Source organism: Perognathus longimembris, chromosome 11, assembly GCF_023159225.1.
Source record: "Perognathus longimembris pacificus isolate PPM17 chromosome 11, ASM2315922v1, whole genome shotgun sequence".
Lineage (NCBI taxonomy): Eukaryota > Metazoa > Chordata > Mammalia > Rodentia > Heteromyidae > Perognathus > Perognathus longimembris.
In genome coordinates, this window is record NC_063171.1 from 66,611,867 (window position 1) to 66,634,907 (window position 23,041).

The 23,041-nt window shown below is 42.6% G+C and overlaps 1 protein-coding gene across 1 annotated transcript in view; it reads left to right on the forward strand.

The window, feature by feature from the left end:
• The window catches only part of Desi2 (desumoylating isopeptidase 2), a 46,299-nt gene continuing 23,258 nt past the window's right edge, over nucleotides 1-23,041 (forward strand). The window contains exon 1 of the mRNA XM_048357504.1: nucleotides 1-271. Within this exon, the coding sequence (XP_048213461.1) occupies nucleotides 230-271 (42 nt within the window). The 5' untranslated portion in view covers nucleotides 1-229. The remainder of the gene's footprint in view (nucleotides 272-23,041) is intronic.

Consider the following 23,041-nt stretch of genomic DNA (forward strand, 5'->3'; position numbering starts at 1 on the left):
GCGCCTGAGCCGGAGCGGGCAGCCACCGGCCGGGCCCCGTCCTCCCACAGGCTCCCGCCGGCGGCCCCGGAGCGGCCCGGCTGCCCGATGCTCCCGCCTCGGCTGCGGCGGGTCGGGCTGGACGCTTAGTGCCCGCCTCAGGCCCCGGAGACGCCCTCCGGGTGGGAGCGGCCCCCCGCCCTGCGGACCCGGAGCGGCGTGAGGAGCGGCGGCGGCGGCGGCGGCGAGAATGGGGGCCAACCAGCTCGTGGTGCTCAACGTGTACGACATGGTGAGCGCGGCGCGGCGCGCGCGGGTCCCCCCGGCCCGGTGCCGCGGCGTGGGGGAGGGGAGGGAGGGGAGGCGGGCCGGGCCGGGCCGGGCCTTCCACGCTCTCGCCGGCGTCCGCCGGGTCCCGCTCGGGGCCCGCCCTCCGCGCCCTCGGCCGCCCCCCCCCCGGCCCCCCGGCCCCTCGGCTCCCCCGCTTCCCGGTCCCGACCCCTGGCGGGGCCGTCGCGTCCTTTCCGCCAGGCTGGCGTCGTGGGTCCCCCCGGCCCCGGCCCGCCCCCTCGCGCTTCCCGGTCTCGGCCCGGCGTCCCTGACTCCAGAAACTCCCGGCCCTTCCCAGTGCCCCGAGCGGGGCCGCCGCGCCGTCGGGTGTGGGCGCGACGGTCTCCCCAGGTGAACGGGAGCCGGCACCCCCTGGCCTCCCAGGCGACCTCTTTAAAATGGACGAGGGCGGGACCGGTCAGGAAAGTAGCCCCGCTGCGTTGGGTAGAGAACTCGGCGGTGCGCCTTCCCCAGGTCCGGGAGACCCCCGGACGGGCGGTGCCACAGGTGGCCGGCGGGCCCACCCGGGAGGAGAGGGAAGACCTTGGGTGCCCCGTCGTCTCACTGGGAACAACTGCGAGTTCCAGGACTGGCTGGCCTGATCTTTGTAATGGAAAGACCACCCCCCCCGCCCAGGAAGAGCACCCACGAGAGTTCTAGTTGGGTGCATGCTTGGGTACAAACCTTTGCCTTTGGCTAAGCTTGTTAATGACCTCTTCCAAAAATGATGAAAATTTCTTGTCTGTGGACTAACCGAAGAAAAATTCTCCATCGTTTCTGTTGTCTTAAAGACGCTGAAGAGCCCGAAATTCTAATGATTGGCACCTACAAATCCAAACTTCTTATTCCCTAGCATTGTTTGTAGCTTTTTTAAGTGTAGAGCCTGGTGTAGGTAGAAAGGGACTGGGCTCGCCATGTCTGGGAAGTGGCATGGAACAGGGCATCGGTCTGCAAGATTTCACTATCTCTACTGCGTCCTCATGTAAGCCTAGTGAAGCCTGTTAGCAAAAATTAAAGAAGATTAATCTGAAGGAGAGATCCCAGAAGAGTCTGGCACTTTATAGCCCATATCACATCGGAAAAGCCGGCCTGGGTAGGAAAGTATGTGAAATTATTATTTCCAATTAACCACCAAAAAGCTGGAAGTGGAACTGTGGCTCAAATGATAGAGTGTCAACAGCCTTGAGCAAAGCTAAGGGACAAAAAAAAAAGGTAAAGGATAGCACCTAGGCCCAGAGTTCAGAATGTAAGCCCCAATAGTGTATATACACAGTGAGATAAGTTTTTGGGGGGGCTGGGAATGTGGCTTAGTGGTAGAGTGCTTCTCTAGTATGCATGAAGCCCTGGGTTCAATTCCTCAGTGCCACATAAACAAAAAGCCAGAAGTAGCACTGTGGCTCAAGAGGTAGAGTGCTAAGCCTAAAGCAAAAGAAGCTCAGGGACAGTGCCCAGAGGCCCTGAGTTCAAGCCCTAGGTCTGGCAAAAAAAAAAGTTTTTCTGTGTCCCTCTGGATGCCTTTTTTAAGGGTTGATATTGCTCCCTCACTTGAATTTTATTTCTTGTTTTTGTTGATGAAGACTATTGCAAACCATTCTCTAGGATATTTCTTCTTGGAAAGCATATGTTGAGATTTAGCCTTTAAAAGAATAATAAAATTTAGATTATGCAATGGCCAGAGGCCATAGTTTCAGAGCCTAAAAGAAATAGCTGAGAGTAGAGCTTTGCTTTTAAAATTAAACTGAAAATACATTACTTGGCATATAATGAGCTTCCTATGCAGGTGTTCTGTGAATCAGGAAAATTATTGGTAATTTGTGGCAAACTGGTAACCGCGAGGAATGGTAATAAGCCAATATTTTTTAGGGGAAGATTGTTCTGAAGGATGCTAAAATATTAACTAATAAAGACAATATTCCTCATATCACTTTTGTAGTTACAGAACAAGCAGGCAAAAAGGGGGTAAGTGGCCTGCCCAGGTGGCTAAAAATAGGATCTACAATTTGTAGACCATATCTTGATTCATTATATTTCCACTGAAATTTTTCTATTGTTATTTCTTACATATTGCTTTTCCTGTCAGCAGAAGCATATGAATCAGAATAGTAGGTAGTTGAATTATTTAAGAAACTTGATTTTGTATGTGTTTGTGTGTATGTGTATGTATGCCTATGAGTGTTCTATTACTAACTCAGGACCTCAATTTTTGTTTGTTTTCAGTATTGAGGTTGGAACCCAGAACCACATCTGTGCTGGTCAAGTGTGCTCCAGGGCTGAGCTACATCCTCAACCCTCTTTATTATAACTCTAGTCAGTCACCCAGCTTTGTTTCTTTTAGTTTGTTTGACCAGCAGTAGCTTAAATTGATACTTGTTATTTGGGCCAAAGATAAACAGCCCCGAGGTTTATTCCAAAGTTCAGTCATTCATGTCTTCAGGAACCAAGATTTTCCATCCTTCTGTTTGTGGATTAGTTTGTTGGCTTTTTATTTATTTATTTATTTGGGGGGGGGTCCTGAGGCTTGAACTCAGGGTCTGTGTACTATCCTTGAGCTTCAACTCAGGGCCTGTGTACTGTCCTTGAGCTTCTTTTTTTGCTCAAGGCTAGCATTCTACCACTTGAGCCACAGTGCCACTTCCAGCCTTTTCGGTTTATGTGGTACTGAGGATTGAACACAGGGCTTCATGCATGCTAGGCAAGCACTCTACCACTAAGCCACATTCTCAGCCCGTTTGTTGGCTCTTGTCTTGGTTTATCCCTTCCTAATTACAGAATTGCATAGCACTAAAGTTGGTTTTCTCATTCAACAGGATGTTTGGAGACACAGGAGCAGGGATGGGGTGCTTCTCTCCTTTTAACACCAAGGAAGAACTTGGCCAGATGCCAGATCCTTCCCCCTCCCTCCCTCCTCCAGGGATTGTTCAGAATTGGTTCAGATGTAACTAACTGCTGAAGCAGAGCAAGTGGCTCTGTCTTTCCTAGCCTTTTTAGGTGGGTGACACTAACAAGATAGATAGTTGGAAATGGCAGTTAGTCAAAATGGGGGCTGTGTTTGACTTTCTGAATATTCTCCAAATTGATTACTTTATTTGCATTTTCACTGTGGTTGATCAAGTTCATATGCTGGTTATTTATTTTTGTATAATATAATGGCCTCTTAGTTTCATTTTGTAGAATTACTATTTCCTAATCCTCTTCCCATTCTGTTACCAAAGTTAATTTTGCTGAAACATTAAGTGATTATGCTCCTGTGCTTAAAATTCACCTGCAGAATAAAGTCTAATGCCTTTGTGATATGGACCCTACCCAGCAATTAAAGGTCCATCTGAGGCACCTTTTGAGGTTTCTTTGTTTTGTTTTGTTCTGTTCAGTCATGCAGACCCAGTGCTTGAACTTAGGGCGTCATAGTCTTGCTTGGCTTGCTTGCCCAGCTGGCACTCTAACACTTGAGCCATGCCTCTAGCCTGGCTTTTTTAATTGGAGATAGAATATCATGGGCTTTTCTGGCCTGGCTTTGAACTGCCAACCGCCAGGTTCTGAATAGCAAGGATAACTGGCCTGAGCCATTAGTGCTTAGGCCAAAATCTTTTTAGCATCCATACAAGCTATCTCAAGCTAGTTTACACCCCAGTATCTTGATGCATGCTGCTGGCCCTTCTGTCTGGAATATCTTAGTCCAATGTGGATCAGCTACAACCTCTTGGGTCTTTTTGGCTGTAGTTTAGCTTTACACTTCAGATTTAAGTGAACTTCTCTGCTGTAATTGTTTCTACACATTTCATATTATTGTTAAAATCCTGTGCATCCTGCTAGGTAAATTCCTTGGTTAATATCATACTATCACTGGTGTCTAGAACAAGGCGTTTTATAAATATTTGCCAAATTAATGGATTTCTTGAGTGTGTATATGTGTGCAGTGCACATTTGTGGCCATGTGCGTGTACTGGAGCTGGAATTCAGGGCCTTGTGTTCTCCCTTGGCTTTTTTGCTCAAGACTAATACTTTACCACTTGAGCCATAACTCTACTTTTGGCATGTGTGTGTGTGTGTGTGAGTGTTTAATTGTAAGAGTCTCACAAACTTTTCTACTCTCAGTTATTAGATTCAACCTTCTGAGATACCAGGGACCAGCAATGGGACTTTAAAAAAAAAAACTTTTAGCAAAGGTTTATATTAGCATAACAGCATTAAAGTAGTGAGAGATAGAAAATGAGAAATATTTCCTCCTACCTATGCAGGTCTGTGACTGTTAAACTTTGAGCTAGCTGAATACACCTGGTGCAGAGCTCTCCTATCCTCAGTGTTTTTAGGAGATAGGATGGAAGAGACTCACACACAACACTGGGGACCTTCTGGACTTCATTTTGCTAATCTTGCCAAGATTTGTTGTTGTTTTGTCAGTCGTGGGGCTTGAACTCCGGGCCTAGGTCCTGTCCCTGAACTCTTCAGCTCAAAGCTAGTGCTCTACCACTTTGAGCCACCATGCCACTTCCAGGTTTCTGGGGGTTAATTGGAAATAAGAGTTTGCCCAGTTGAACCATGTTCTTGAGTAGCTAGAATTTCCAGGCCTGAGCTACCAGTGCCGACATTGCCTAGATTAAAAAAATTTTTTTTTCAAATGAGAAGATGGAAAACACTTCCCTAATCTACTCTTATAATTTAACATAGGAAACTTCTGTCTGATGGGAGGAGAGCTTACCTGCTTTTCAGTTTACTTTCTGGTTTTAACTTCTTTTTTTTTTTTTTTTTTTTGGCCAGTCCTGGGCCTTGGACTCCGGGCCTGAGCACTGTCCCTGGCTTCTTCCCGCTCAAGGCTAGCACTCTGCCACTTGAGCCACAGCGCCGCTTCTGGCCGTTTTCTGCATATGTGGTGCTGGGGAATCAAACCCAGGGCCTCGTGTATCCGAGGCAGGCACTCTTGCCACTAGGCTATATCCCCAGCCCTGGTTTTAACTTCTTAATCTGAGTCTGGTCCTTTTGATTTTTGTTGAAAGTAAGTATAATTCCTCTGTCTCCTTGTCTGTCTATTCTGCCTCATTTCCCCCCCTAAACAGCTTTGTTCTTTGTTCCTTTTTAATCTTTTTTTTTTTTTTTTTTTTTTTTTTTTTTTTTTTTTTTTTTGCCAGTCCTGGGGCTTGGACTCAAGGCCTGAGCACTGTCCCTGGCTTCTTTTTGCTCAAGGCTAGCACTCTGCCACTTGAGCCACAGCGCCCCTTCTGGCCATTTTCTGTATATGTGGTGCTGGGGAATCGAACCCAGGGCCTCATGTAAATGAGGCAGGCACTCTTGCCACTAGGCCATATCCCCAGCCCTCCTTTTTAATCTTAACAGGCTTACTGTCTTCTATATCTGCTTCATGCTGAGTGGACTATTAGCCCTCCCTGGAAAAAGGAAAAAACTCAATTCCCTATCTGGCAAGTTTAGTTTTCAGCATTTCACAGTCAAAACCAGAGATGGTCAGGACTAGCAGACATCAAATTATTCTTGTAACTAAAAGAGAAGTCAAAGAAATACTAATGAAAACCAGAACCTGGTATTTTTGACTTGCCAGATTTTACTAGAAGTGCTTGTATTCAAAGTATGAGAAGATTGTCTGATTATCCTTCTATGTACAACACCTATCTTTGATTTTTTTGTTTTTGGGGATTTTGTTTAGTTTTGTTTTTGTCCTAGGGCTTGAACTTGGGGCCTGGGCGTTGTCCCCAAGGCTCTTTGTGCACAAGGCTATAACACTCTACCACTTGAGTTACTATGCAACTTCTTGCCTTTTCTGTATAGTTTATCAGAGTAGAGTCTTACTGACTTTCCTGCCCCAGTGGCTTTGAGCCTTGATCCTCAGATATCAGCCTCCTGAGTAGCTAGGATTTACAGGCATGAGCAGCTTGTTTTGTTTTTCTTGTATCTTTTAGTACTCTACTGGATTTTAGCTTTTTTTGGAAGAGGGTGATCAATAAAATAGGAAAGGATTACAGGAATGGAGAAAGGAAAAACGTTTTTGTTACCAAAACTTTTTTTTTTTTTTTTTTTTTTTTGGCCAGTCCTGGGCCTTGGACTCAGGGCCTGAGCACCATCCCTGGCTTCTTCCCGCTCAAGGCTAGCACTCTGCCACCTGAGCCACAGCGCCCCTTCTGGCCGTTTTCCATATATGTGGTGCTGTGAAATCGAACCGAGAGCTTCATGTGTAGGAGGCAAGCACTCTTGCCACTAGGCCATATTCCCAGCCCACCAAAACAATTTTTTAAAAAACAAAACAACAACAAAAACACTGCTGGGCACCATTGGCTCACATCTGTAATCCTAACTACTCAGGTAGCTGAGATGTGAGGATCACACAAAAAAATCCTGTGGGAATAGACTGAAGAGATGCTTTTGATCTGTTATTTCTAGAAAATAGTCTCTTCAAAACCATTGTCATTTCCTGAATTTTAACATAGATTAGCTAAATGGGAATTAGTCCTTATTTTCTTATACCAAGATCATTGCCACTTTTTATCACTTGACCAGTGACCTATGAGTCTAGCTAAGCTACAAAACAACCACACAAACTGCTCTGCTTCATGTGGCATTTTCTTCTCTCAACCTTCCTGCCCCCATGCTGATGGTCAACCCAGGGGCTTGTATGTGCTATACAAGTGCTCTACTACTTAGCTATGCCTGCCTCCCCCCCTTCTTCCCTCCCTCCCTTTTCCCTCCCTCTTTCAAAATGGCTTAGTATATGAGGGGAAAAAAAGAATTCAGTCTGCATTTGCTTTCTGTTGGTGCACTGTTGTTTGAAACAATAGTGCAGACTTCTCTAAGTCAGAATTTCAAGTGTGGTTCTACACCACAAGGGTAGATAGAATCCTGGTGCAAGGCTCCCAGGACAAGTCTACATCCTAACTTGTTCCGGTAGTTGGCAGGATTAAGTTGCTTAGGGATTTAGACTTAAGGTCCAGTTCCTTGCTGGGTTATCAGCTGGGAAACTCAGCTACTTAAAGCATCTTCAAAACAACAATGGCCTATTGAGCCCTCATGCCTCTGGAATTTTTGTCTTCTGCTACAGTTATTCTATCTCCAGCTCAATAAACCCAAACTTTAAGGACTTATATAATTAAATCGTCTACCCAGTATTCTAGTGTCATTTTAAATATTTTAAAAAAATTATATCTAGGGGCCGGGAATGTGGTTTAGGGTTAGATTACTTGCCTAGCACACATGAGGCCCTGGGTTCAATTCTTGGTACCACATAATTAATTTTGAAAAAGGAAAAATAACCATTAAAAATTTAAAATTATATCTAAAAGTAAGTCATTTTTCCATGTAACAAGCTCACATGTTGTAGAGATTGGGGTGTGGATATCTTCAGGTCATTCCACATGCCACATTGTCAGTGAAAGGTATATTATAAACCCAAAGAACGTTCAGTGTTCCTTTTGAACAGTTCCTTGATCAGGAAATAATTCATTTGTTAGTTAGAGTCCATGCATAGAAGGTGAGTAAAGTTTCAGGGATGTTGTATGTCGGCTTAGAACCCCAGTGACCACATTTAAGGTGGATAAAGTTAACAAAGTGGAGCTTTTTTTCTTCCTTGTGGATACTGGGGCTTGAACTCAGGGACCTGGACACTGTCCCTTAGCATTTTTGCTCAAGGGTGGCCACTTTACCACTTGAGCCACAGCTCCACTTCTGGTTTTTGGTAGTTAATTGGAGGTAAAAGTGTCACAGACTTTCCTGCCTAGGCTCATGTTGAACCAGCATCTTCAGATCTCAGCCTCCTGAGTAGCCAGGGTTATAATCATGAACCACAAGTGTCTGGCCAAAAGTTTCAACTTTTGAAACTTATAAATTAAAATTTTACAAAATACCAAGAGCAGTCTACTATTTAGTCTTTTCTTCAGTGGATTTTTCTTAAGTTAGGATATCCTTACACTTTTCGCTTGACAGTCAAGATTCTCCACAAGATTATTTGAATCCCAAAGCACCATTATTATTCAAGTGTAGGCTAGTTGGCAAAATAGAATGTAAAGGGAAGACTTCCAAAATAATCTTAAACTATACAAATGCCAAAGCATAACGGAAGGTGAGGAAATGGATCCATGAAAGTAATTTTGGTTTATGGCATGTGGCTCCTACATTTAAATAACTAAAGTCTTTCCTTACGTTGTGACATCCTTACAATAACTGAATTCTTGCCCATACAAAATTAGTGGTTCAACCTATAATCACATTATTTTGCTATTAATTCATATTATATATTCATTATCTGGCTGGGCCAGTTTCCTTCATTAATTATTTCAAAGTTTTGTTGTCTTTTTTTTCCCTGAAACTCATTCTTCTTCATTGGTACCTACTGTTTTCCTTTGTCTTCAAACTTCACTAGGTGCCCCATCTAAGTGGAACCGCAACTTTCCCCTTCCATGACTGGGTTTCATATGTCCGTGAAGACAGATAGTCTTGAAGGGGCATTTCTGTGGTAGCAGAGACTTTCCTTTTAAGGCTGAATGTATTACACTCTATGTATAGACCACACTTTGCTTATTTAGATGTCCTTGCGATTACCGCCTTCCACCTGTGATCCAGAGACACAAATATTTGTTTGAAGTTCTGTTTTCAGTTCTTTAGGATATATGCCCAGAAGTCTAGAGGTTTTTTATTTTGTTTTTCAATATTTTAAGAATTGGACTTGGGGCTGGGGATATAGCCTAGTGGCAAGAGTGCCTGCCTCGGATACACGAGGCCCTAGGTTCGATTCCCCAGCACCACATATACAGAAAACGGCCAGAAGCGGCGCTGTGGCTCAAGTGGCAGAGTGCTAGCCTTGAGCGGGAAGAAGCCAGGGACAGTGCTCAGGCCCTGAGTCCAAGGCCCAGGACTGGCCAAAAAAAAAAAAAAAAGAATTGGACTTGGACTCAACCTGTAAATGGGGAAGAATTAGTACCTTTTCTATCATTCTTTTTCTTCTCCAACCCCATTGATGAAAACTGAAATTTTCTTTTTGCTTTTGAAAATTTTATCCAGAAGACTACACACAAACAAATAGGTAAATAAGTTACCTTAGAGCATGCTCTTCTATCTAAGCTATCCATGAATGGGGGGAAAAAAAGTAAGTAAGAATTGTCTCCATAACATGGAGTTCATTTCACTTAGCATCATCTTAGGTGTTCATAAGGGTATAGCTATTGGGCTCTTGTGATCCTCTGCTATGACTTGCCTAAACCTGTACTAATTATTCCCAATAAGGGAGACCATAGAGTCCATGTTTCTTTGGGTCTGGCTCACTTCACTTAGTATAATTTTTCCCAAGTCCTTCCATTTCCTTACAAATGGAGCAATGTCATTCTTTCTGATAGAGGCATAAAATTCCATTGTGTATATGTACCACATTTTCCTGATTCATTCTTCTACTGAGGGGCATCTGGGTTGGTTCCAGATTCTAGCTATGACAAATTGTGCTGCGATGAACATTGTTGTGCTGGTGGCTTTACTGTGATTTTGTTTGTGAAAGTAATTTTTATGTTACCTTGTTAACCAACATAATGTGAGAGTTTCTTTTATTTCAGAGCTGTTTGATAAATATTACTTAAATAAAAAAAAGTAAGTAAGATGCAAGGTGTGTTCGATGACATTGAGTGCTAGAGGAAAATGAAGCAAGGAAGAGAGGGACAAAATAGATTATTAGCTGGGTAGTTATAATAGCATGGGTGAAAAAAGCTTCACTAGGAAACATTCCCGAAAGATGGAGGCGCCCCCTCCCCCTCCAGACCAGGGCAAGCAAGCCATAATGTTGGGCTGAAAATCAATTTAGAGGGGCAAGAGCCAAGAAAATCAGCATATGGAAGGAAGATCTGCCCAAAATTATGCCACAAGTGGCAGAGAGTAACGATAATTAAGAGGTCTTAATATGAAAATTGATGCCTAAGCACCATATTATATTTGAGGGCTGGGAGGTGGGGTGCAGCATGTTACTCAATGGTAGAACACTTATTACAGCCCTGGGTTTCATTTCCAGCATGGGGGGGTGGGGGAGAAGTATTGTGTTTCTCTAGATCTACTCTTAAACTTTTCCCTAAAGTAATTTGTACAGTGAGCACTCTTTGAAACTCATGGATGGGCAGAGACCACCATGTCAACAAAAGCACGAAGTACTTCCAAACCATTTTCGTGATGTCTAATTTTAAATGCCAGTATGGCCATTGTGCTTTGTTTTTAGCCAAAAATCAGTCCACGTGTTGCTGTGGAGGTATGTTTTTACATCTATGTTACTAACATTTGAATCGGTACACTGTAAGTGAAGTACTGTTTTCCTCCATAATATGAGTGGACTTCATCAATCAAGGCCTTTGGGGAGAGGACTGAGGGTCCCCAAGGCAGAGAATGTCATTGCTTGTCTGGACCTGTAGGCCTGCTCCACAACCAGCCCCACCTTTATTTGGGCCAGTTTCTTCTAATCACTCCTACACCACCCTGTTTATCTAGATGGTGAGATTTGCAATCTGCCATTGTATTCATTCCCTCTATCATATTTGTTAGCTACTCTTGTTCAGTGTTTCTTGCTCTGAACCTTAGCAAGCTGAGAGTGCGGCTAGGGAAAACACCTGCACACTTGACTGATCTCACTTCAAAGCTGACCACAAATCCCAAGAGCACCCTAAATGCTATCCAGCAGTGTTACCTGATTCCTCTGGTCAATGGACTTACCCACTTGCCAACTACAGTATTTGATACTCTCACCCCATTCCTTGTTCTCAACTCAGTCTTGGGGATGACTGACCTTATAGCTTACTTCACTGAAAAGGGGGGAGAAAGGCAGTTGAAGAGCATTTTCTCATCTTTCCCCCAGAGCTGGTCTGTTACATCTGCCTTCCCTCCTGTTCCATGGAGTGAATTGGCCTTGCCCTTAAGTGTAGCCAAGGCTGCTGTGCTATGGCCCTCTCTTGCCTGTCTGTGCAAGTTCTCCCTCAGCCTCAATGGCCTCTTGTTCCCTCTGCTGTCCCCTCATGTTCTTCTTCCCTATCCCCTCTCTATAAATCACTCTAGTCAATGAACTATATACAGCAGAGTGTACATTGTCACATTTCCCAGTAGAAGAGGGTTAGTGTGTGCTTTAACACTACTTTTACTTACCATCCATCACCATTGTGCCATGCTCTGGAGATAGTTGTTTGTTTGTTTGTTTGTTTTGTATATTTGTTTTTGAGACAGGATCTTTCTGGGCAGCCTCAAACCCAAGATCCTCCTGTCTCAGCCTCCCTAGTGCTAGGATCACAGACTTATACCACCTTGCCTAGCAGAAATATATTTTTGTTGTTGTTATATAGTTTTATTAGCATTACTGGGAGTTGAACTTGCTAGGCAAATGTTTTACCACTTAATCATACTCCCTAACTTTTTGTTTTATGTATTTTTCAGATAAGATTTTGTGATTTTGCCTGGACTAGCCTTAAACCACAACCCACCTCCTACACCTGGAATTACTGTGTGAACCACCATACTTGGCTTGATTTGGGGCGGGGGGGGGGGTGTGTAGTGGGTAACTAGGGTTAGAACTCAGAGCCTATGTTTACCACTTGAGTCATGCTCTAAGCCCCTTGCTCCTCCCCCCCCCCCCCCACCTTTGTGCTCATACTGGGACCTCCAGCTCTCTCTGTCTTGCTTTTCTGCAGGTACTCTGTCACTACTTGAGCCAAACCTCCATTCTGGTTCCTTACTAGTTGGAGATAAAAGATTTGTTTGCCCAGTTTGGCTTCAGACCTCGATGGTCACATCCAGCCTCCCCATAGCTGCTTGGCTTGTTTGTGAGACAGGATTTCACTGGCTTCTTACCTGGTCTGGCCTTCCACAGCACTCCTCCCACATAGTTGTGATTACAGAACCACAGTGCCCTGCAGAAATGTATTGCATTTAAGAGACTGGCAAATAGCAAAGATCTTTCATTCCCATTCCCTTTAAACTGATTCACCTCTGGATACACTACTGCAGCAGCCTAGTTTTTCACTCTGCTGTGACCTTGAGGGCAGAGATGATTTCTCCTCCTTGCTCTCTCCCCAGAGTTCGTTGTGTAGTAATTGTTTCAAGAAGGCTGACTGGGCTTGCCCTAAGTTCACCCATGATTCATCATCCTGTAATAATTTCTTCCCTACTATCTCTTATCCATGGTTGCTGCTTGCAGGAGGGTAAAGTAGAAGCTGGCTGATGGGGCCAGCAAATGGCGTGTGCATATTTGCTGCTTGCTTCCAGAGCCTGTGCTCAGTTATGTTTTTTGTCCTTGTTTTTTGAGGGGCAAGGAATGTCTGTGTCATCCAGATTGGTCTCAAACTCCTGGGCTCAAGCAGTTCTCCCAACTCAGCCTCCCAAGCCCACATCTCTTCTGGCCCTTTCGTTGTTCACTAGCAGATTTTCCCCAGTCTGTCAAGTGACTGGTTTAAGAAAAGCAGACTTTTCTATCAGAGTGGGTTGTTTGAAAGTTCCTGCCTTGGCCTGGCAGCTTGGTTCTCGTTGATTATTCTGCTAAAATAATATCAGCAATTAAGAAAGGGAAAGTGGAAAGCTGGGCGCCAGTGGCTCTCGTCTGTAATCCTAGCTACTCAGGAGGCTGAGATCTGAGAATCCCAGTTCAAAGCCAGCCTGGGCAGGAAAGTCCATGAGGCTCTTATCTCCAATTAACCACCAGAAAACCAGAAGTGGTGCTGTGGCTCCAAGTGGTAGAGTGCTAGCCTTGAGCTGAAGGGCTCGTGCCCAGGCCCAGAGTTCCAGCCCCATAACTGACAAAAAAGAAAGGGAGGGAGGAAGGGAAAGGTAGAACTGCTTTACTGCTTTGGGGATAAGGAAGGATTTTTGAAATGTAAGGTTTCTGTCTTAACTGGTTGTTCCAAGATGGAATTAAGACACACCTCAGATTGTTCAAGAAAATAGCTGAGGATGTGGGTGTGTTTTGAAATTACTTGTGTGCTGTTAATCATATCTCAAAATCTTTGTTTTGTTATTGTTTTGGTCCTAATCCTGGGGCTTGAACTCAGGACTTTTTGCTCAAGGCTAGTCCTCTACCACTTGAGCCACATCTCTTCCAGCTTTTTGTTAGTTAATTAGAGATCTCAGGGGACTTGGCTGCTGGCTTCAAACCTCCATCCTCAGATCTCAAAGTTTTAATGGTCACTTTATGTAAATACATCTTAACCTCTTCAAACTAGCTGGTTATGTGATAGAGATAAAATGACAAGCAGCCTGACTGTTCTGTGTGCTTGCTTGACAGTTTGGGCTGAGGTCTGGGGATTGCAATTTGAAGCCAGCCAGGGCAGAAAAGTCCACAAGACTCTTTTCTCCAATAAACTGCACAGAAAAAGCCAGACATAGTGCTGTGGCTCAAGTGGTAGAGTGTTAGCCTTTAATACAAAGAGGCTCAGGGACAGCGCCCAAGACCTGAGTTCAAGCTCCAGGAAGTTACTGTAGCCTGCTGCTGGTGGCTCTGGCCAATAATCTTAGCTACTCAGGAGGCTGAGATTTTAGGATTGCAGTTCAAAGCCAGCCAGCACAAGAAAGTCTGTGAGATTCTTATCTCCAGAAAACTGAAAGTGGTGCTGAAGTGCCAGACTTTGAAGTCAGGCCTCACTTTACCACGCGAACCCCACTTTACCACGTGAACCTGAGATAAGCAGGCCCCCAGTTGGTCAAGAACTCTAACCACTGGGAATGCTTAACTCTAACCACCCCTAGAATGCCTCAAGCCCTGAGCCAATCAGATTTGTACCTGTGTCCTAATCTTGCTTGCTTGAACACCTGATTGTTGTAACTTTGTTTTTTTGCCTTTATGAGCCCTGTGTAATCGCAGCTCGAGGCTTCCTCCTAACCTCCGCTGTGTCGGTGGGTAGGACGAGGCCCGAGTTGCAGCTTGCCTGAATAAATAAAGCCTTGCTTTTGCATTTCAGAATGTCTGAGTCTCGGTGGCCTTCTTGGTGGTCGTTTCGCGACTTGGCGCAACAGTGCTTTGGCTCCAGGTGGTAGAAAGATAGAGCTCTAGACTTGTGCAAAAGAGCTCAGGAACAGCATCAGGGCCCTGAGTTCATGCCCCACAACTGATTACAAAAAAAGGTACTATGGTCCGGCATCAATGACTCATGCCTAGCTACTCAGAAGGCTAGGTAAGATCTGATGATCATTGTGGGCAGACAAATGTGTAAGACTTTTTTTTTATTTCCAATTAACCAGCAAAAAGCCAGAAATCAAGGAGTGACTTAAGTGGTAGAAAATAGAAAAGTCTGAGTTGAGAGCTCTACAAGGCACATATACACAAAAAGTACTATTAAGTCTGAAAATTAGGAGGAGTATGCGCATGCTCACCAGTAGTCCCAGGGCTTGAACTCAGGGCCTAGGCACTGACCCTGAGCTTTTTTCTCAACGCTGGCCCCCCACACCTGATCCAAATCTCTACTTCAAACTTTTTAAAAAAAATTTTATTGTCAAACTGATGTACAGAGAGGTTACAGTTTCATATGTTAGGCATTGTATACTTCAAACTTTTTAATGGTAATTCGAAGTAAGATTCTTAAGGACTTTCCTGCCCAGGCTAGCTTTGAACCATGATCCTCAGATTCCAGCCTCCTGAATAGCTAGAATGACAGGTATGAGCCAGCACCCAGTGCATAAAGCAGTTTTTAGTTCATTGATGGACCTATACTAGTTTTTTGTTTTGTTTTGGCCAGTCCTGGGGCTTGGACTCAGGGCCTGAGTACTGTCCCTGGCTTCTTTTTGCTCAAGGCTACTCTGCCACTTGAGCCACAGCGCCACTTCTGGCTGTTTTCTGTATATGTGGTGCTGGGGAATCGAACCCAGGGCCTTATGTATACGAGGCAAGCACTCTTGCCACTAGGCCATATCCCCAGCTCCTGGACCTATACTAGTTCCCATAGTGGCTGCACTATGGGAACTATGCCGGTGAGTAACTATTTCCATGGTTCCCTCACTAGTATTTGTTTTCTTCATAACTGTTCTGACTGGGGTGAGATGGAGTGGTGTTTTGATTTTTATGTCCTTATGTCTAAAGATGATGTATTTATTGGCCATTTGCATTTCGTTTGAGAACTGTTGAATTCATTTGCCCATTTATTGGTTCGGTTATTGTGTTTGTGTTTAATTTTTTTTAACATTTTGTATGCTCTGGATATTCTTTATCTGGTTAAGTAGCTTGCAAAGATTTTCTTTTCTCCCTTTTTGTGGATTGCCTCTTCTTTCTGGTAGTTGTTTCTTTGGATGGTTAGAAACTTTCTAATTTGTTGAAGTCCTATTTGTTCTTAGTCTTATTTCCTGGGCCATGGGAGACCTATTTAGAAACTAATTGCCTGTTCTTACCTACTGTAGTTGCCTCAAAGTTTTGAGTCTTTTATTATTAGGATCTTGGATCCATTTTGAGGTGATTTTTGGGGGGGGGGCAGGGCGGACACATAAAGATCTAGTTTCAGTCTTTCACATGTGGATAACCAGTTTTTCTGACACCATTTGTTTACACCAGAGGTTATATTTTCTGTAACATATTTTTGATGCTTTATCAAAAATCAGATAGCTGTAGCTGTGGGGATTTATTTCTTGGTCTTCTGTTATAGTCCATTGATCGTGTGTGTGTGTGTCTGTGTGTGTGTGTGTGGTTTTTTTAAAAAATTTATTTCTTGCACTAGTACCATGAAATAGCCTTTGTTTATGAAATTATTTTGAATTCAACTCAGTGGTACCAGAAAAACCTTATGGTGTAGTAAATAGTATGAACATCAAGGATGGTTTTACAAGAGACAGAAGCATGATATTAATTAAATTTAGTCTTCATTATTTTCAGTTTTACTTGAAGATTTTTGGTTTGGCTTTTTTTTTTTTTTTTTTGGCTTTTTTGTTTGTTTGTTTTTTGGTTATAGGGCTTGAACTCTGGGCCTGGGCAAATGTCCCTGAGCTCTTCAGCTCAAGGCTAGCACTCTTATCACTTGAGCCACAGCACCACTTCTGGTTTTCTGGTGGTTAATTGGAGATGAGACTCTGACGGACTTTAATCGCCTGGGCTGGCTTTAAACCATGATCCTCAAATCTCAGCATCCTGAGTAGCTAGGATTATAGGCATGAACCACAGGCACCCGGCTTACTTGAATCAGCTTTTTAATTGAATTATTGAAATGCCTTCAAATTCCCCAAGCACTGTTTTGGGGCAGATGGAGAGGGAAGCACTTCAGTCCACTCCTCATCTAATGTAAACACTGATTCTTGACTTTGGAAGGAAACAGTCATACTTTATATATTTACTCTGAGTATTCAGCTACAGAAATTGGGCCCAAGTCTTAAGTGGTTATATTAAGTGTTTTAAGTTCCAGACTAGGGATCTAGCATTTGTCATCGTTGCTTTCCAGCTGACAACACAACATTTTATTAAATCGATAAAGGAAATCATGGGCAAAAGTGAAGTTTAACAAAAGTTCTCTGTCACTAGAACTTATAGACACAGGAAGGAACTTCCTGAATATAGTCCCAGGCGCACAACAGATAGGGGAGAGTTTCGACAAATGAGACTACTACAAAATAAAAAGTTTCTGCACAGCTAAAGACATAGTCACCAAACTAGAAAGACAGCCAACCATATGGGAAAGGATCTTCATCAGTAAAGCAACAGACAAAGGCCTAATATCTGTCATCTACAGAGAACTCAAAACACTAACCCCCTCCAAGCCCAGTAAAACAATTAGGAAATGGGCAAAGGAGCTAAAGAGAGACTTTACAGGAGAAGAGATAAAAATGGCAAAGAAACATATGAGGAAATGTTCACCATCCCTGGCAGTAAAGGAAATGCAAATAAAAACAACCCTGAGATACCACCTCACCCCAGTTAGAATGGCCTATACTCTGAACTCAGCCAACAATAAATGCTGGAAGGGGTGCGGAGAAAGAGGAACCTTTCTCCATTGTTGGTGGGAGTGCAAATTAGTACAACCACTTTGGAGAACAGTATGGAGGTTCCTCAAAAAAACTCAACATAGACCTACCCTATGACCCAGCCATACCACTCCTAGGCATCTATCCTGAACCACAGGTCCCAAGATATCAAAAAGACATCGGCACTTCCATGTTATCGCTGCACAATTCACAATAACCAAAATATGGAAACAACCCAGATGCCACTCTACAGATGAATGGAACAAAAAAATGTAGTACCTATATACAATGGGATACTACATAGCGATTAGAAATGATGAAATATTGGTATTCGCAGGGAAATGGTCAGAACTTGAATAAATAATGTTGAGCAAGACAAGCCTAGAACACAGAAAACAAAGGGGCATGACTGTTAAGGTGAGTGGGGGGGGGGGGGGACACTAGAGACCAGGTCTGTGAAACCAAAAACTTCTTGTCAAATGGTATTTCCCACAGGTATGGGTCAGCGACCTTACATTATGTAACTAAAACCAAACAATTACTAAACATAAAAAAGGTCTAAAATAGACCTCTCAGTGGATCACAATAGCTCAAAAGCTATGTATGATCATATAAGACAAGGATAAGCAAACTCTACTGTTGACGTTATATTTAAAGTTCTAGGTGAATTTCCTTTGGCGTATGCCACGTGGCCACTGTATATGTTTTTGGTACACTGGGTATTGTATATATGCCTACCTGATCTAGGGAAGGGAAAGAAAAATGAGGGTATAAGATTTCGCAAGAAATGTACTCACTGCCCTATTATGTAACTATGCCCATACCCCTTTTGCACAACACCTTGTCAACAAAATTTAATTAATAAATAAAAAGTTCTCTGTCAGAATAACATAACAGTAAAATAGCACAATCAGCTCATTTGTGTACCCAATGCCATTAAATATAATATATAATATAAATTTAACCAATGTGCCATAAAATATAATATCAGAATACTTGATATGAAATATTAAGTAAAAATACTTAAGTCAGAGTTTTGCGTTTAGGCAAAATTGAGCCCCACAGTAATTCCTCTTTGTCTTATTGATTGTCTCCAACAAATTTTTCCATTGCATTTTGTTATTACTTCAGGATACTTTCAAGATCCTTAGACTTACTCCAGTGACACTGCTCAATATCAGAAGAGTCCTGTCCTTTCCCCTCTTCAATCTGCTTACCCTCTCCCTAAGCTAGGCACACAGGGCTGTAAGGACTTTAGCACCAAAGTGCAGACCTCCCTCCTTGTGTTGACGCACCTCAGGAATATCAGTAGGAGACTTAGAGTCAGAGTAACTCTGCCATTTTTTCCTGTTCGGTTCAGTGAACCACTGTACTTAACCAACCTGATACCAACTCCCAAAGATTTTTGAAAATTCTGAAATGCAGATAATCAGAACTAGTGTGCTTTTACTTAGCATTCATACAACCTTCCCCAGAATGTAAAACAAATATTAGGAAAGAATATTTTGTCAGTAAATACATTGCATTTGCTACTCACCCTCCCCTACCCAACTTTGAAATCAACCCAGGGCTTTTCACATCCCAGGCAAGCACTATACCATTGGCCTACATCTCCATCCCTTGAGGGTCTTTTGTTGTCATTATTGTGTGTTTTGTTGTTTTTATTTGGGAGTTTTCTTTCTTTTTTTAGCCAGTCTGGGGCTTGGACTCAGGGCCTGAGTACTGTCCCTGGCTTCTTTTTGCTCAAGGCTAGCACTCTACCACTTGATCCACAGCGACACTTCCAGCTTTTTCTGTTTATGTGGTGCTAAGGAATGGAACCCAGGGCTTCGTACATGCTAGGCAAGCACTCTGCCATTAAATCACACTCCCAGCCCTCTTTTTGTTTTTTTGTTTTTGAAGCAGGGTCTTACCATGTAGCTCAGGGTGACCGTGAACTCAAGAGCTTCTTGCTTCCACCTCTCCAGTGCTGGGAATACAAGTTTGTTCTGGGCCTGCACTTGCTCATTCTAACACTTAGTGTTTACTATGGGTCAAGCACTCTCCAGGCATTCATTCACTTAACCCTTATAGTAGCTCTCTCAGAGTTGATTCTGGGTACACAGGTAGAGTCCATTGGGTACATAGACATCAAGGTACCAAGAGGTTGAGATAATAGAAAGTGAAATCAGAATTTGAACCAGAGTGCTCTGGCTCCAGGATTTTGAATTAGACTTAAATAGCTACTTTTGTTGGTGGTGATGGTTGTTTTTTGCGGGTTTTTTTTTTTTTTCTTCTAGGCATGCATGTTATCTCAAAATGTTATCAAACATATATGAAGAAACCAGGCTAAGTCTCTCAGTTCAGGGGCTTTTGTACTGTAGTTCAGAGACTTCAATTTGTATTAGTGTGAACATTTTTTGTTTTTGTTTTTGTTTTTGTTTTGCCAGTCCTGGGCCTTGGACTCAGGGCCTGAGCACTGTCCCTGGCTTCTTTTTGATCAAGGCTAGCACTCTGTCCCTTGAGCCACAGCGCCCCTTCTGGCCGTTTTCCATATATGTGGTGCTGAGGAATCGAACCCAGGGCTTCATGTATACAAGGCAAGCACTCTACTACTAGGCCTCATTCCCAGCCCATAGTATACATTTTTTATCTGTAATTAATTTGAATGTTATAGAAGATATCCTTGTGGCATAAACCAGAATTGAGGAACATAGAGGGCTTTCCACTGTGACCCAACCAGGAGCAGACTGAACTAACCAAATGATGTCCTCAGCACACTTCAAGCTGTGTGGTTGGTGGGGTGTTGTGGTGACAACTCTGTTGTTCTGTGGTCTGAGGGTGATGGTTTTGTGCCAGTCTCTGGCTGGCTCACTTTTTCTTTGGTATATTAAAGAGTTTGAGAGGAAGAAAACTGCAAGCTAAGGTTTAGATGAAACTAGGAATGACACAGATGTCCTCCTCACTGGCAGCTTCACGGATGCTTCCTTCAGTGTGTCAGAACAGCGTGGGCTTTGAATGCAAGTTTTCTTGACAAGAGTGGCCCGCAGTGTCTGTTTATGTAGCACTTCAGCCTCCACAGTCACCTCAGAGCAATAGCTAAACTAGTCTGCTAAACACTAATTGTCCCCGTATACTTGGACTACACAGTAGTCCTACCCCAATTCAGATAAGCCAGCTTCTATCTAGGATTGTTCGGATAAAACATTTTCGATTATTCGTTTTTCCCAAGTATGTGTGTTTAAGCTTTTGGCATCTGCTACTATTGAGACAACAAATATCCAGTACAAATTAGTTGAAACCTTACTGACATGGTCATATCTAATTCATTCAGCAGCTTGTTTGGTTTGTTTTTCATGGATTCATATTCTTGGCTGGGATTTTATTTTGCATATTTATAATTTTTTTGTCATAAACATTTCTTCTAGTTTCTAAGATGGCATTAAACAGATCAGTATTACATGATGTGTAAGAGCATGGGTTTCTACATAGTGGGTTCTACACAGGCTCATTGAGCCTTGAAGGAAGTTTTTGCTCAAGAGATAGTAAATGAAATAGGTTTGATGGTAGTAAGATTATTTTTTTAAAGGAATGACAAAGAATGAACCCAAGTTAGAGAACCATTGAAAAGCACTACTACTAATTTTATGAGTTTTACTAATAGAGGATAGCATGAATAACTAGCAGCAAAAAGTCATTACCATTAGAGGAATTGCACAACTGAAATCATTCAGAAAAAGGTTCAGCCCTCCTGTGTTTTTCATTTATTTACAGTTAACTCATTAGATCTTCACTTAAAATAGGTATCATCCATACTGTCTACCTAGCCCTGGCAGGACTTGAAGGCGGAAGGACCTGATAAGGGTGCTGACCTTGAATTAAACTCCTATCTTCAGCAGGCAGCCTGCCCAGTGTTTAAAGATTGCGCCTCCCAGGCGTGTTCTCTAATAATAGATGTAGGAAGTAAGCCCTAAGAGAAGCAGAAACATTTGGAGGACATCTCCTTATCTGCCCAACTCTCTTTGGAAGGCTACCCTCTTTTCTTCTGAATCAGTTCAGGGAAAAAAAAAAATCACATTTTGCAATGTAAATTCTGAACATTTCTTCAGAAAGGGCTGCCATTCCTATGAAGTAGTGGTGGATCAGAAAACATATTTTGAATTGTTTGTTTCTCCTGCTGTGGTTGAGGTGTAATACAAAATAAAAACATCCTGTTTTCCTTGTGACTTGAAAATCACATGTTTAAAATACTAGTTAGAGTTAGGGATACATTTCTTAATTTATGAAATAATTTATTTAAAAGGTATTTGATTGGAACAGTTCAAACAACTTATGTGGCCTCTCTTTGATATTACTAGAAAATGTTTAAGCTTACCTAGTACTTTCAGGGGAGTTTCTTTCTTTCTTTCTTTCTTTCTTTCTTTCTTTCTTTCTTTCTTTCTTTCCTTCTTTCTTTCCTTCTTCCTTCCTTCCTTCCTTCCTTCCTTCCTTCCTTCCTTTCTTTCTTTCTTTCTTTCTTTCTTTCTTTCTTTCTTTCTTTCTTTCTTTCTTTCTTTCTTTCTTTCTTTCTTTCTTTCTTTCTTTCTTTCTTTCTTTCTTTCTTCATCGAGAGTCCCATTGGCATGTATCACTTAACAAGACACATCATTAATTGCCTATGTACATTATCAGGCAATTTTGTTTTGCAAATACCATAGCACATATACTCTCACAAACTTAGATGGTATATATAGATTAGTCACTGCAGTGTGGTCTGTTTGTTTGGTTATTTGGTTTTGTGGCTTTTTTTGTTTTGATTTGTTTTGTTTTTGCCTTTCTGTGTGGTGGAGATGGAACCCAGGACCTTATCCAAGGCACTATAGACTCAGATGCAGTCAAGAGACCAGGTAGGCCCAGCCCAATGACTCAGAACCTGTAATGCTACTTGTGAGGCTGAGATCAAAAGGATTGCAATTTCAGTTCAGCCTAGGCAAAAAGTTCATGAGACCCCATTAAAACGAGTAAAAAGTTGAACATGTAATCCCAGTATCCAGGGAGCATAAGTGATCCAGGCCGGCTGGAAGAGGCAAGACCCTCTTTAGAAAACAAAATAAAAAAGACTGGAAGTGTAGTTCAAATGATAAAACACCTGCCTAGCAAGTACTGGATCTTGTATGTATGACATGGCATCTGGTTCATAGTAGCTTTTCTTTCTAAGTAGAATGAGCACACTAAAGTAAGATAGTAAATGAATAAACAAGTAGTAGTCATTTGTTATCGCTATCAAGTTTTATGTACTGCGCTGATTATATGTACATCACCACATCTAGCAAGTAATACAGTAGGCTTGTTTATACTAGCATCTCTGCAAACAGTGAGTAATGCATTGTACTGTGACTTTAATTTGGCCATGATGTTACTAGGTATGTCGTGGACCCAAAGCAGCATCTATGGCACATGACTGTCTCCCTCATAGTAAAGTTTATGTTGGACCACATCTCATAAAAAGAACAAGGAAATGGAAATTTTGCCAACAAGGAAAGAATACAATGTCAGATTCCTTTTTTCTTTCTTTTTTTCTTTGTCAGTCATGGGGCTTGAACTCAGGGCCTCAGCGCTGTCCTTGAGTAGCTAGGTGTGAGCCACCAATACCAAGCTATAACTTTTATTACTAATTTTTTTTGTTAACAGCTTTAAAAATATATTCTTTGTGCATATGTCTGTCTGTTCTGGGGCTTGAACTCAGGGTCTGGCCGCTATTCCTGAGCTTTTGTGCACAAAGCTAGTCCTCTATCACTTGAACTACAGCTCCACTACTAGCTTTTTTCTGGAGATGAGTCTCACAGACCTTCCTGCCCTGGCTGGCTTTGGACCACCATTCTCAGATTTCAGCCTCTTG